At 35.3% G+C, this 12,908-nt stretch overlaps 1 protein-coding gene across 1 annotated transcript in view; it reads right to left on the bottom strand.

Annotated features, from left to right (window-relative positions):
* The window catches only part of LOC117176244 (parafibromin), a 41,105-nt gene that overhangs the window by 15,563 nt on the left and 12,634 nt on the right, over window positions 1–12,908 (bottom strand). The window contains exon 2 of the mRNA XM_033366392.1: window positions 1,100–2,370. Within this exon, the coding sequence (XP_033222283.1) occupies window positions 1,100–2,370 (1,271 nt within the window). The remainder of the gene's footprint in view (window positions 1–1,099; window positions 2,371–12,908) is intronic.

Below are 12,908 nucleotides of genomic sequence, written 5' to 3' on the forward strand. Positions count from 1 at the left end.
ATTAAAAATTTATTTTTATTTTGTAAAATTGAAATGTTTCATTCGTAGCTATAATAGCAAAGTACAATGAAATTTAAATTTTGCGCGTTCGATTTTAGAGCCACCTAACAGCGGTGGCCAGAACCTCCTCTGAGCCATGTCTTGAGATTTCGAGGTTAACTCCTCTCTCATTCTCATGTTTTGCTTGTGCAATTACAATTGCCTTTTTAATGATTAATTTCGTTACTATAATCTACCATATAATAATAAATAATTTATTCTCCTTATTTTTACAATCACCCCCTCCTGCATATATTCCGAAAAGGCGAAATAAAATACCATCCTTATTTATCCATAACTGTACGTCGAAATAAGCTACCGTCAGCTATTTCGCCATACTTGTATGTTGAAATAAGCTACCGTCGGCTATTTCGTTATACATGTCTGTCGAAACAGTCAGCACCAGATGGAGAAATGATCGACAGCCATTCCAAAAAATTCTTTGTTCATTTTAGATATTAAAAAGGAAGATTTAAACAAATAATAATTTTATTATTTAGGATTGAAAACTAAATGTTTTAATAAGAGATATAAGGGGCTGCTCAACAATTACGTAATTCTTTTTTCTGGCAATTGCCCCCCCCCCCCCCCCCCCCCCCCCCCCCCAATAATGAATTTACTATAATAAGTGTATGTTATTTATAACATTCGCATAACGTTCCAGCTGACACCTGCCGCCCTAAGAGCATTACGTATTTGGTGAAACGACCCCTTAAATCTGTTTTTAAAGTATTTAGTTTTCGATCGGAAATAATGAAATAATTTTGTTTTAAATCTTAGTATTTAAAATATCAAATGAAAAAAGAACTTTTTGTAATGGATGACGACCATTTCGCTATCTGGTCCCAAAAATCAGAAGTAGAAAGAGTAGGTACAATTTTAAAATGCATCCTAATTTTTTCATAAATGTATTTTTATGATTGTTTTGTTGAGTTTGAAACAATTATTGGATGGTAAAAAAATCCATATCGAAAACAAACTGTTTCAGGTGGACTTCCAACTTATACAGTATACAAGCTTGAATCAACTTTAATTAATCCACATAGTTTCTTAAACTCACTTTTAGAGAAAATTTCGACAGGGTTCCCATCGAAAGGCCATCCCTTGAACTGCCAGGCTGGCCCATTGACAAACACAGCAACGACTCTCTCCCAGTCTGCATTGTTTAATTTCTGGGGGTTATCCACAACCCGATACGGGACAGTCAAACCACCCTCCTTCCTTCGTTGTAGAAGAATCTCCGACTCTCGTTTGCAGCCATGTGTTCTCTTTTCCTCATTCGTGATATACTTTAAGTCTTGCAAAACATCTTTTGCATTGTACATGGTGATAAGGGAAGTTGTGGCGCTAGGAATAATAATTATAGGAGTCCTGCTGGGTCGTTTGTTCTGAGCCGCTTGCTGCGGGGTTAACTTTGCAGCTGAAGTTGGCAGTAAACCAGAAGTTGGAGTAGCGCTCGGAACAGTTGGAGGTTTCCTAATGGCAGGATTGGTACCTTCTGTTACGGATTTCAAGGTCATACCATGATAGGTTCCCATGGTGTCGATTTTGAAACCTTCTGTCTCTTCCTTTTGCCGAATAAATCTTTCTTGATCGTAACGATTATATTGTGTCGGCTGAGGCAATGGTCTCATCGGAGTGGATCTCGGAGTGATCATTGGAGTGGGAATTACTGGTCCTTTTTGTCTTCCCTCCTCTCGAGCCTTTATACTTTGTAAAATAGCAAGGATATTCTTTGCGAAAACCTTTCCACTACTCTGCAGAATTGTGGCTCTTGTCCTCCACTGTCTTTCCCTAGAAACAATGTCCTTTGTGTCATCTACATCCATGTCCAAAATTACCTTCAAATCTGACCCCATTCCTATATCGTCATTCTCCTTTATAGTGGTTCTCTTTTTCGCTAAACGTTTCGCCTTGATGGCAGCAATTTTCTCCACGGACATGGCCTCTGATAATGATTTGATATTGTCTACTGTGACGGATGCTTCCTTTGGAGCGTCCAGCCTGGCTGCAAGTTGTTCCTTAACCTTTTGTACGTGTGTTTCTTCAAAACGAGGCTTCTTCGAGGAGCCGCTTTCGAGACCATCCTCAGCAGCACGTTTTACCTGCGTGGGTATTTCAAGAGGAGCGGATTTATCTATGGCGGCCGAAGTAGCTGTTTCGCCGTTGAGGTATGCCAATAGATCTTTCCTATCCGGTCGACGCACGACAGGAATGTTTTCTGCAGCTGCTTGCCGCACGTATACAGGATGTGTAAGTTGGACATGTTTCAGCAAGAATAAAAGACACTCTAGAGTGTAATACTCTTTCGGCGTACCCTCCTTCCCTGACCTGTAACAAAAAGTGAACTAGCTTATTAAAAAAAATCTCGGACCAGATTTCAAGAAATTTCGAAAGATTTCAAAAGATTTTATGATCTCGAAAAATTTTACTGTTATTTGAACCATCTCCATTTTGATAAAAGAAAGGAAACTAGTACGTCTTAATTTTTATTGATTATCTAGTTCGAAAACTTTATCCCTTTGCACGTCGAAAGCCATGAAATAAAATGTTCCCATTTTTATCAATACAAGCATTTAGGCTTCATCAAGCCAAAAATAGGTTTACCACTTTAGAAGCGGATGAAAACCGCCTTTAGAAAATTTTGCTCCTACAAATTTGAAAATAGCATTAAACTTTCAAGAAAAATGCGTTTAAATAAATAGCGATTTGGATTTTATAAATTCTACGGGAGTCTTCAAATTAAACTACGTTACATAATTTTTATAATTTTATTGGTACATAAACGAGCAACTTTCATGAAATTATTATTGAACTTGCAGACAACGGTAATCATACTTACGAATGTTTAAAAAGTATACATGCCTTGCTCTCGGGGAATTATTAAGCTTTCAACAATCGCTTGAAGGCATAAATACATTATAATAATGAAACCCATTTTAGCTGATTCAAGTTATAGCCCCCCCCCCCCCCTCTAAGTATGTAAACTCAGCTTTCGAGATTTTATAAAGAATCAGCGGTATTTTTCTTCATATATAGATGTTGAAGCAAGTAGTGATAACATTTACAATGATAATGACAACGATAATAATAAAGATAAGTTTTCCTTGTCCTTATTACTGTTTGATCCTGTGATATGACAAATTTCACTTTAAAATGAAAACTTTAGGCATTCTCCATATTTTTGGAGATTGATATCCTTTAAAGAGATAAAAATTTATAAAAAATCGCTGTTTTAAGGTTTGGCATTTGTTTCAGGCTAAGTTGAAGTTGGTGTTTGTTATTCGAAACCGCATAAAATTTTGAAGTACTTGGTTAATTTGATTTTCTTTACAAAAATGTCTTGAATTCCAAATCTAAGGATTAAATTGTTTAATGAATGAGTTATGTAAACAAAGTTACTTACCAAAACCTAAAATTTGTAAACCCTCGTGATTTTTATATTTTTTAAGCTTAAAAATGATGAAACTTTTAAATAGTGTATTTACCACTTAATCAGTAAGTTTACGATTTATGCAATTTTTAGATAAGAAAATAACATTAATCAAATATTTTGAAATCCTCATTTAGCGGTGTTTAATGTTTATGTTTATAAATATTTAATCTTGCCAGATCAGGAATAGACAGAGAAGAATTGTTAGAAATAATGAATAGTTCAAGTTTTATTTCAAGTATAGAATACTTGGCAGACTAAGACCATTTTTGAGAACCATGCAGATCACTCACTCGTTTAATAGACATTTTTGTAAGACGTAAGATTTAATGTCTTCATTGAGTTAATCACTGTACTGATCCGAAAAGATCGGGCTACAATCTGTCGCAATCCAAACCTTTGATCAGTCGTTTAACCAAAGAGCGAGCTCCTAAAATTCAGTAACGTTGTCTGAGCGTATGTAAAGTTAATTGCTGACCAGCGTGTAAAGATCGGAGGTGACCATGCGTGGCGATAAGCTCACTTATGCGGTGACGCGGCAAAATGATAGGATGCCTCTCATCAAATCTGATAGGAGCATGTCATAGTCTTCCACCTAACCTGCAGAGATTGTGGGAATCCAAAAATGGATTCAAACTTTTTAATAGCGCGTTCTTTGGAACCACCCTATCTTCTTCGTTCAAAGCTTTTATCTCATTAGAAAAGGAATTTTCCTGGACAAATTTAATCCAAAATATAACAGCCTGTTGGATTTCAATCGCATTAAGAGAAATGGTTGAAAATTTAGGTTTAGGCTTATTAAGTTTTGAGTGCTTGAACACAAAGGCATCAATAAACCTTTTACAATAAGCCGTTACTCGAAGCAATCTTGGCGAAGAGGAGAATTTAAGCACCAAGTTGAATGGACTTTTGATCACACTCAAAACATGATGACTCTCTAGTGGCCGCTGTTCTAAATTTGATTGCGAGGGAGCTGCATAGCCATATTCAGGCCATTTTGAGAAATGCAAAGTTAACCAAGGTGGGCCTTGCCACCATGAGGAATGCCTTTTCAATTTTTCGGGCGTGAGTCCCCGTGTAGCGCAGTCGGCCGGACTATCTTTAGTAGAAATGTATCGCCATTTCGCGCGAGGTACCGGCTCATGAATTAAGGAAACTCTATTGGCAACAAACACAGGCCAATTGGAAGGATGTTTTCCTAGCCAAGCCAAAACTGTTACAGAATCAGTGTGACAGTAAACAGGTATTTTATCCAATGACGTAGTGTCCATGACAAACTTAAGTGACTTAATTAGCAACGCAGCTCCACACAACTCCATACGCGGAATTGATACATATTTAACAGGAGCTACTTTATATTTATCCATTAGTAGGCAAACATGAGCCTTCTTTAAATCTTAAGTAAGAATTCTAATGTAAACGTAAGCCGAATAAGCTTTTGACGAAGCGTCAGAAAAGCCATGAAGCTCGAATTCAGAGTTTGTCTGCAGTTGTCGTGTCCATCTAGGAACTTTAAGTGCTTCTAATTTTCCCAGAGAACAATGATAATTTAACCATTGAATTTTAAGATCATCAGGTAGTCTGTCGTCCCAGACGAGATTACGCAGCCAAGTTCCTGCATTAAAATTTTTGCCACTATTATGAATGGAGTTATCCAACCCATAGGATCATACAACTTAGCTATTAGTGAAAGAACAATCCGTTTTGTTGGATTTTCGACTAAAGAAGAAGTCACTTTAAAAAGGAATGAATCAGGCTCAGGATTCCAAAATAAACCCAGAACCTTCAGCTAAGCATCCTCCGCTAACGGAAATTCGATAGCACGTTCGTGTTCTCCCGAGGTACAATCTTCCAATAGTTCGGGTTCATTTGCGGCCCATTTTCGCAAATGGAAACCACCAGCTTCTAATAACAGTGTACTTGAGCTCGCGCCTGTTTAGCCTCAATCTGACTATCTGCGCCAAACAAAACATCATCGACGTAAATATTATTTTCTAATATAGTTTGGGCTAAATGAAATCTATTTCCTTCATCATAAGGTAACTGCTTAATCACTTTGTTAGCCAAATAAGGAGCACAGGCAGTACCGTAAGTAACGGTTAAAAGTCTATAAACGACGAGCCTTTTATCATGAGAAATCCAGACAATTCTTTGATAGTCGCAATCCCGAGGGTCAACTAGAATTTGTCTAAACATTTTTTCAATGTCAGCCATATAAACAAAGCGATGTGATCTCCAATTCATAATTATTGAAACAAAATCATTGAGAATCCTGGGATCGATGTGAAGATGAGAATTCAAGGAAGAATTATTGGAAGTTAAACTGGAAGCGTTGAAAACAACCCTCACCTTAGTAGTGGAACTACTTTCTCTTAAGATAGGGTGATGAGGCAAATACACAGTTTGTGGAGAACTATCCAAATCCTTTTCTTGAAGAAGTTCCATGTGTCCAAGGCTTTCATATTCTAATGAGAAACTGGAGTATTGTAACAATAATTCCGATTTATCTGATAAACGACGAAGTATTTTATTCAAAACGATCTTAGCTCCCTCCGAAGATGCACCTATTTTTATGGGAGGACCGTTTTTGAAAGGTAAGCGTATCATGTAACGTCCGTCTTATACCTTGTTGGAGACCATGAAGTAAACATGAACCATATTTATCTGCTCCTAATATCAAATCAAATTGATGGGAGCTGAAGGGATTTGGATCTGCTAACCTTAACTCTTTTAATTGATTTTCATTCCCCACATTAGATCTTACAGGAGGAGCATATGATGTAAAGTCTAATAATACTAAAGCTTGGATGCGGACTTTCGGACAGTTCTTTTCTGTAGGAATTAAATTAAATTCTGCTAACTTTCTTGAAGAACCAATATTAGCTCCTCCAACCCCATATACTACTGCTTTAACCTTTTTGTAGCGTGGACTTAATATTTCCATTGCTCTCTCGGTAATAAAACAACATTCATATCCTTGGTCCAGCAAAACTCTAAATCTGTGACTTCTTCCATTTTCAGCTTGGAAGGATATTAACAGCCGTAGCGAGTAAGTTTGAGCACGACAAATTTTGATGATTATTCAGAAAATGAAACGAAACTTTATCGTCTGCTTCTTTAAGCGCTACATGATTCACCCCCCACCTTCACGGTGGAATTGCCGGAATCATTTGATTGTGACGCGAGAGAACCTGAAACAGCCAATTGAGAAGTAACCGATGCAGAGTTAGTTGATTGTAAGGTTTGATTTGAATTATAATCATCGGAATGCAACAGGGAATTATGTCTCCTACCGCACTTGTAACATTTGAATTTACTAACACAATTATGAGGTCGATGTCCAGGCGTGAGACAATTATAACAATGATTATTTGTAGCAACTTCCCTACGCCTGTTCACAGACAGAGCTTTAAACTAGTTGCATTTAAATAAAGAGTGATTATCCTTACAAAGGAGACACTTTGAGCTAGAAGTTGAAAATGTGGCTCCTAACTCCCGATTGTTTTGAAGCCCTACGCTTTTCTTGACAACTTGCACCAGGTTTTAAAGCTTTAATGGCCTCCAAAATACGTATGCGAGTCTCCAAAAATGAATCAAGTTGTTGATAAGTAGGATAATCAGTGCTAAAACCAATATGCATCTCCAATTCCTTGAGAGCACCAATATCAAACTTTTTAACCATTATAAAAACAAGTAAATCACTCCAATGTTCTGTTAAGCGTTTAAGATTTTTGAGAGCCGCCAATGACTCATTTGTTTTATCGCGTAAGTTTTTTTAAGTCTTCCAGAATATTATTCGACACATTAGGAAGATTGATAAAGGCTTGCAAATGAGTTGAAGTTAAAGCTCTCTTGTTGTCAAATCTAGTCTTTAGCGACTCCCAAGTGGAGATAAAGTTAGCATCAGTTATCGAAACATGTCTTAAAAAACCTTCAGCTTCGCCCTTTAAGGACAATTTCAAATAGTGTAATCTTGTTACATTTGACAAGGAATCGTTTTGAATTATTAAAGCATTAAATAAATCGCGAAAATTCTCTTCATGCTTGTAGTCTCCTGAAAACTCCGATAAGTGATCTGAGGAGGTTTAACAGGCAAGGAATCATGACGAATAATTTGAGACTGATTTAAACTTTCATTAACCTTAGTCTCAGGAGTAAACAAGACCAATTGATTATATAAAAAATCTCGCGGATTGAGATAAGCATCTTCAATAGCGAGATACTTAGGCTTTGTGAAATATTCCAATTTCTCACGCTCAACCGACGCAGTTCCAGCTTTAATTTCCAGATGCAGGGTTTCACAACTCTTTCAGCGTTGGTCAAGAAGTTCTATCCTTGATTTGAAAGTAGCCACTGTTAGATTGGCTTTTCCAATTTTCTTAAAATTGGTTTCAGTTTCAGAGAATAATGGATCCATTTTAACAAAAGGAGCAATTCAAATTGAAAGTTGCTGATAATTCAGCTAACATTGAAAAGTCTTAATTTGCAAACTAAAGAACTGATTTACTTTAGTTTTAAAGTGCTCTGACAAGGCGAGCAAATTTGAGTATGCGAGAGCATAATTATTAATAAAATGTCAATAAATCATCAGTGAAATACTACGGTCTGAATTATTATTTTGTTTGTTTGAGCGAGCCTCTCTCATCATGGGTAAATTAAAGTTGTCATCTTACCACTGGAGAAGGTTAGAAACCGATGAAGTCTATGTGACCTCAAGCCGTCATATTTTCCATCTAGTTCCTGTGCTTTCACTTAATAAAATTTCTCACTTTGGTCTTTTCTGTATTAATTTTACACTTTTAAATGTTTTTTCGCGATTTTCTATCCTTCTCGAAGGAACATTTGTTTAATGTTTATGTTTATAAATATTTAATCTTACCGGATCAGGAATAGACAGAGAAGTATCGTTAAAAATAATGAATAGTTCAAGTTTTATTTCAAGTATAGAATACTTGGCAGACTAAGACCATTTTTGAGAACCACACAGATCAATCACTCGTTTTTATAGACATGATCAGATGTAAAATTTAATGTCTTTATTGAGTTAATCACTGTACTAATCCGAAAAGATCGGACTACGATCTGTCCCTATTCACTGCTGCTCGCACACTGGTTTTCTCAAGCGACAAGGCTATCATCATACACTCAGACTGAGAAATCACGTGACTTTAAACATTCATTTAAATAATAAGGAAACCGAAAATAGCTTTGAAATAGGCGATGTCGATAAATTAAATAATTTTCAATCGTAGAAAATCTCATAAAGACGAAACATAGAACTTTAAAGAAGCGGCATCGAGTAATGGCAATAATTTAAAACACTTTTAGTGACAACAGTCATACAGTCATACAAAAAAGTTGAATTTACAACCCAAAAATTTTGACTTTCTATCAAAGTAATAGAACTTTCAACTAAAAAATGATGAGTTTTCCACAAAACTAGAACCTCATACGCGCGGTCCGCACGCATCCAATTAATGTACATACAACTGAACCACTGGCGAACAAAAGGGGATGCGCCCGAAACGTCGCCGTTTTAGTTGGCCCCTGGGTTATATTTTTCTTCATGTTAAATTTTAATTTTTAATACCATCTCACATTAGGAAACTTTATTGCGCCTATTTTTGGTCCTATAAAAAAACGTGATGACTTTATTAGTTTTCGAAATAATGAAGAAAATTTTACTATTTTCTGCAATCACAAAATATATGAATTTTTGCAAAAAATTTATAACGATTTTTAATCTTCTTATGGCGTAAATTAGATTTTAAAACGTTCAAACGCTTCGGGAGTCGAACGAATTTTTAGAAAATTAAAATTGACGGTCACCTAATCTTTTGATCGGACTGTGTAATTGCTGTGTCTTGTCTAATGTCAAACGGGTTGTTTTACGCCGGGGATGTATGCATTCGGTGGGTAGGGTTCAATATCTGCGTTCAACTTGACTGTCGAAAAGCAAATTCGAGTAACTCTAATGAAGTCGCATTCAGGAGCGGGCTATCAATGGTTGTGAATAAATCCATACAATGATTTTCAGACCATCTTAGTAAACAGATAATTAGCACAGGCCCAGACACAGTGGAGTCGTCTGGCGGTAAGAAACGAGGATAACCCGTGTATAGATTTCTGTTTCACCAAGGGTTTGAAAATAAAAAGGCATAGCATAGTAGGTAATAATAATAATACCGGTTATATGTTCGATTGAGTGCTAAATCACAGTAAAATATACAGAAAAATATATTGCAAGAGAAAAACTATTCCAGAAAATCTTGTTAAAGCAAAACATCATTAAATTGGAGAGATTATTAAATTACTGGAATCAATTAACAAAAAGAAACACGACTGCAATTAATTAAAAGGAAAGTTTTTACCATCATAGAAATTGCATGCTTATTTAATTCTTATTAATGATATAGTGTATATATTTTCTTTTAAAAATCAATTTGTTTTCAATGTTCAATTGGTTTCGATAATAATATAATAATAATAATAATAATAATAATAATAATATCATAGTTAAAATAGAAAAGTTGTATTTGTTATTAAAAAGGTTGTAGCTGTATTGGAGAGGTCCAAAAAGAGCGACTGCTTAAATGTTCATGGGCAACTGGAAATTCATATAGCATATTATATGGCTCCCACAGTTTCTCAGGGGAGCTGAGCGAGAGCGGCTGCGACATTATGTATACATACATGGGTACTTCTCTACTATTGGGAAAATCAGTGTCCCGGGCAAATTATACATATAATATAAAACGCTTTCTTGTAAATTGATATAAAAAATAGAAGGTTATTAATGGTTCTTAATAAACCACTGCGTAAACCGTCAAAATTAAGAATACACGTTGTGTAATCTCCTTTTAAGTACATTAAAAATCGGTCCCCTGGCGTGTCAAAAGCTAAGAATCACAATCAAAGCTAAAGGTTTTACAGTAAATGAAAAGAAAAATGTCATTTATATTACAATTTTTAAATGGTGTGATAATGGAAGATAAATTTCTGTGGCACGCATTTTTAAAATTTAATATTAAATATTTAAAAACTTGCGCTTAATTTTGTCCCTCAGTTTTTGCAGTCAGTCCCCTGGTTCAACTTGAAAATTATTTTAATCGTTCTATGTGCAACAAAAAGTAATTTTTTGCGTTAAACGGAACTTTTCTAACTTGAAGTTTGTCCTGGTGTACAACAGATAGCGTTCATATGCTATTCTGTTAGGTTATTTTTCGACGTTAACGCTGAAACAAGTGCTTCAGCCGGCTGTTGAGACAGTCCCCTGGCGAGTAAATTTATACTTTGTTTTCGAAATTAAATTAACAGCTTTCGGTATTTTATATACTCAAGGTGGACAGATAATTATTCCTGCAAGTTAATTAATAATACTTTATTAGTACTTGGTATAGCCTCGACGTTTGTGGAATTTCTCAATCCCCTGGCGTCAGACCCCTGTCACTGAATGAGGCAGGGAACTGATGGAACTGCCAGAGGACTGACAAAATAATAATTTCCAAGGGACCTGATGGTCAACAATGCATCCTACAAATAAAAAACAATTAACAAGGTAGTCAATCTTACAAAGAAAGAAAGAATCGCCATCAATAGCTATCAGAAACTACTGATTGAGATGTGCTGTAATCGCTACAGTGAACACTGCTTATCTAGACAGTGTCAAAAGTGTATCAATAAAACTCCTGTTAACAAAAAGTTTGACAACAAACCCTTGCATTTCCAAAATTGGATAGCTCAAAAACAAGAGTTCATACACGCCAAAGCTAAAATACCACTTCAATTAACAAAATATCTGAAAAAGACGTTGATCATCCAGCCCCGTCAACTCATAGGAAAACTGAATGAGGATTTAGATACATTTTTGTTCCGCAAAAGAAACATTGCCCACCAGTTTAATGTAATAAATGCTGTAAAGAAAAACATTCCTAATGATGATGCTTTAATACACATGGATTGTTCTCAAAATTATGCCGGCAAATACATCTCAAAAAATTCAACCCCTTCATTTTGGGGGTTATCTCGTATAAATTAGTCTTCACACTGTTATAGTCTACTTACAAAATATGACTAAGTATAGCACAACATTCTTAAACAGATCTCATTCCATAACTGCTATTTTGGCATATTTGCTACCCATTTTGAAAGCTTTGTCCCCGATATCACGTGCCTTCACTTTTCAAGCACTGGGACCCGTAGCCCAATGTCGCAACAAACCCATGTTTCATATCTTGGCTACAAAGATACCAAAACAACTTCCAAATATAAAAAAATGTTACATCAGTTTACGTCGATAAATAATCTATGGAAAAATTCTTAGAGCGATTCAGGAAAAGTGTCCTGAAATTATTATAAGCACTATTGACTTTAAAGCTATTAAGACAAATTTGAAGTATTTAACACAAAGACTTTCAATGGCACCCTTAAAGTTCATCAAATGAGTGGAAAGTTCGTTTAACAATACTAACAATGAGCAGTTCGATCTGTTTCTCCGATTCTGATACGTGCAAACATTTCAAAATAGGAGGCTTGGCATATCAAGAGAACACCAAACTCACAGTTGACGATGTTTTCACAGATTTTGAATATGAAAATGAAATAGAATCTACGAATAGTTATGTAACTTCTAAACAAATGATTAGGTTGCATCACAAGGATGTTTCCGACGTAGCTAAGGAAGAAATTGTAAAGAAGTTACCTAGCCCCAACTTGTTAATGAAAGGGGATAGAGTATTGTATAAATTAAGATTCCCCATAAATATGTTTGGAAAATAATTTAAGGTAAGGTTTATTAGGCAATTAATGTTCCTTTAAAAAAAATCTGACTGATATTATGTAGACTAATAATTATTCTAAATGTTTTGTATTATTATGTGTCTAAAATGTACGTGATTCGAACTGTTGGATCCTCAAAGTAGGAACGCTAATTTTCAAATGTTTCATGTGCTTGAAGTTCGGAACGTTCAAATGAACGATTTTTTTACTGATAACTTTGTAAACTATAAATATGGCTAAAATGTTTATTAATTTATATTAGAAATAATACTTTTACCAAAACAAAATCATAATGCATCTTTTTATTGCAGTTGGAACAACATTTATGGATAAAATAGAATAGGGAAAAAATATTTCGTTCATTTGAATCTTCAGAACTTCAAGTACATAAATTTTTCTTATTACAAGACATTTTTCTAACATAAAAAACAAAGAAAATAGTCAATCAGTAATAACATGTAGTTCTTAGTTCACAAAGACAGTCCCCTGGTACACGCGTCAGTCCCCTGTCGCGACCTTTCAGAAAATCGTTTATAAATCCTGAACTACTGCAAAATTTATGCGGCCGTTTGCAGTTTACGTTGAAACAAACCATTATTTTTACCTTAGACCAGCTTTTTTTTTATTTGAAAAAAAATGCTCGGACAGTTTCGTACAG

This window comes from Belonocnema kinseyi, chromosome 7 (genome assembly GCF_010883055.1).
Source record: "Belonocnema kinseyi isolate 2016_QV_RU_SX_M_011 chromosome 7, B_treatae_v1, whole genome shotgun sequence".
NCBI lineage: Eukaryota > Metazoa > Arthropoda > Insecta > Hymenoptera > Cynipidae > Belonocnema > Belonocnema kinseyi.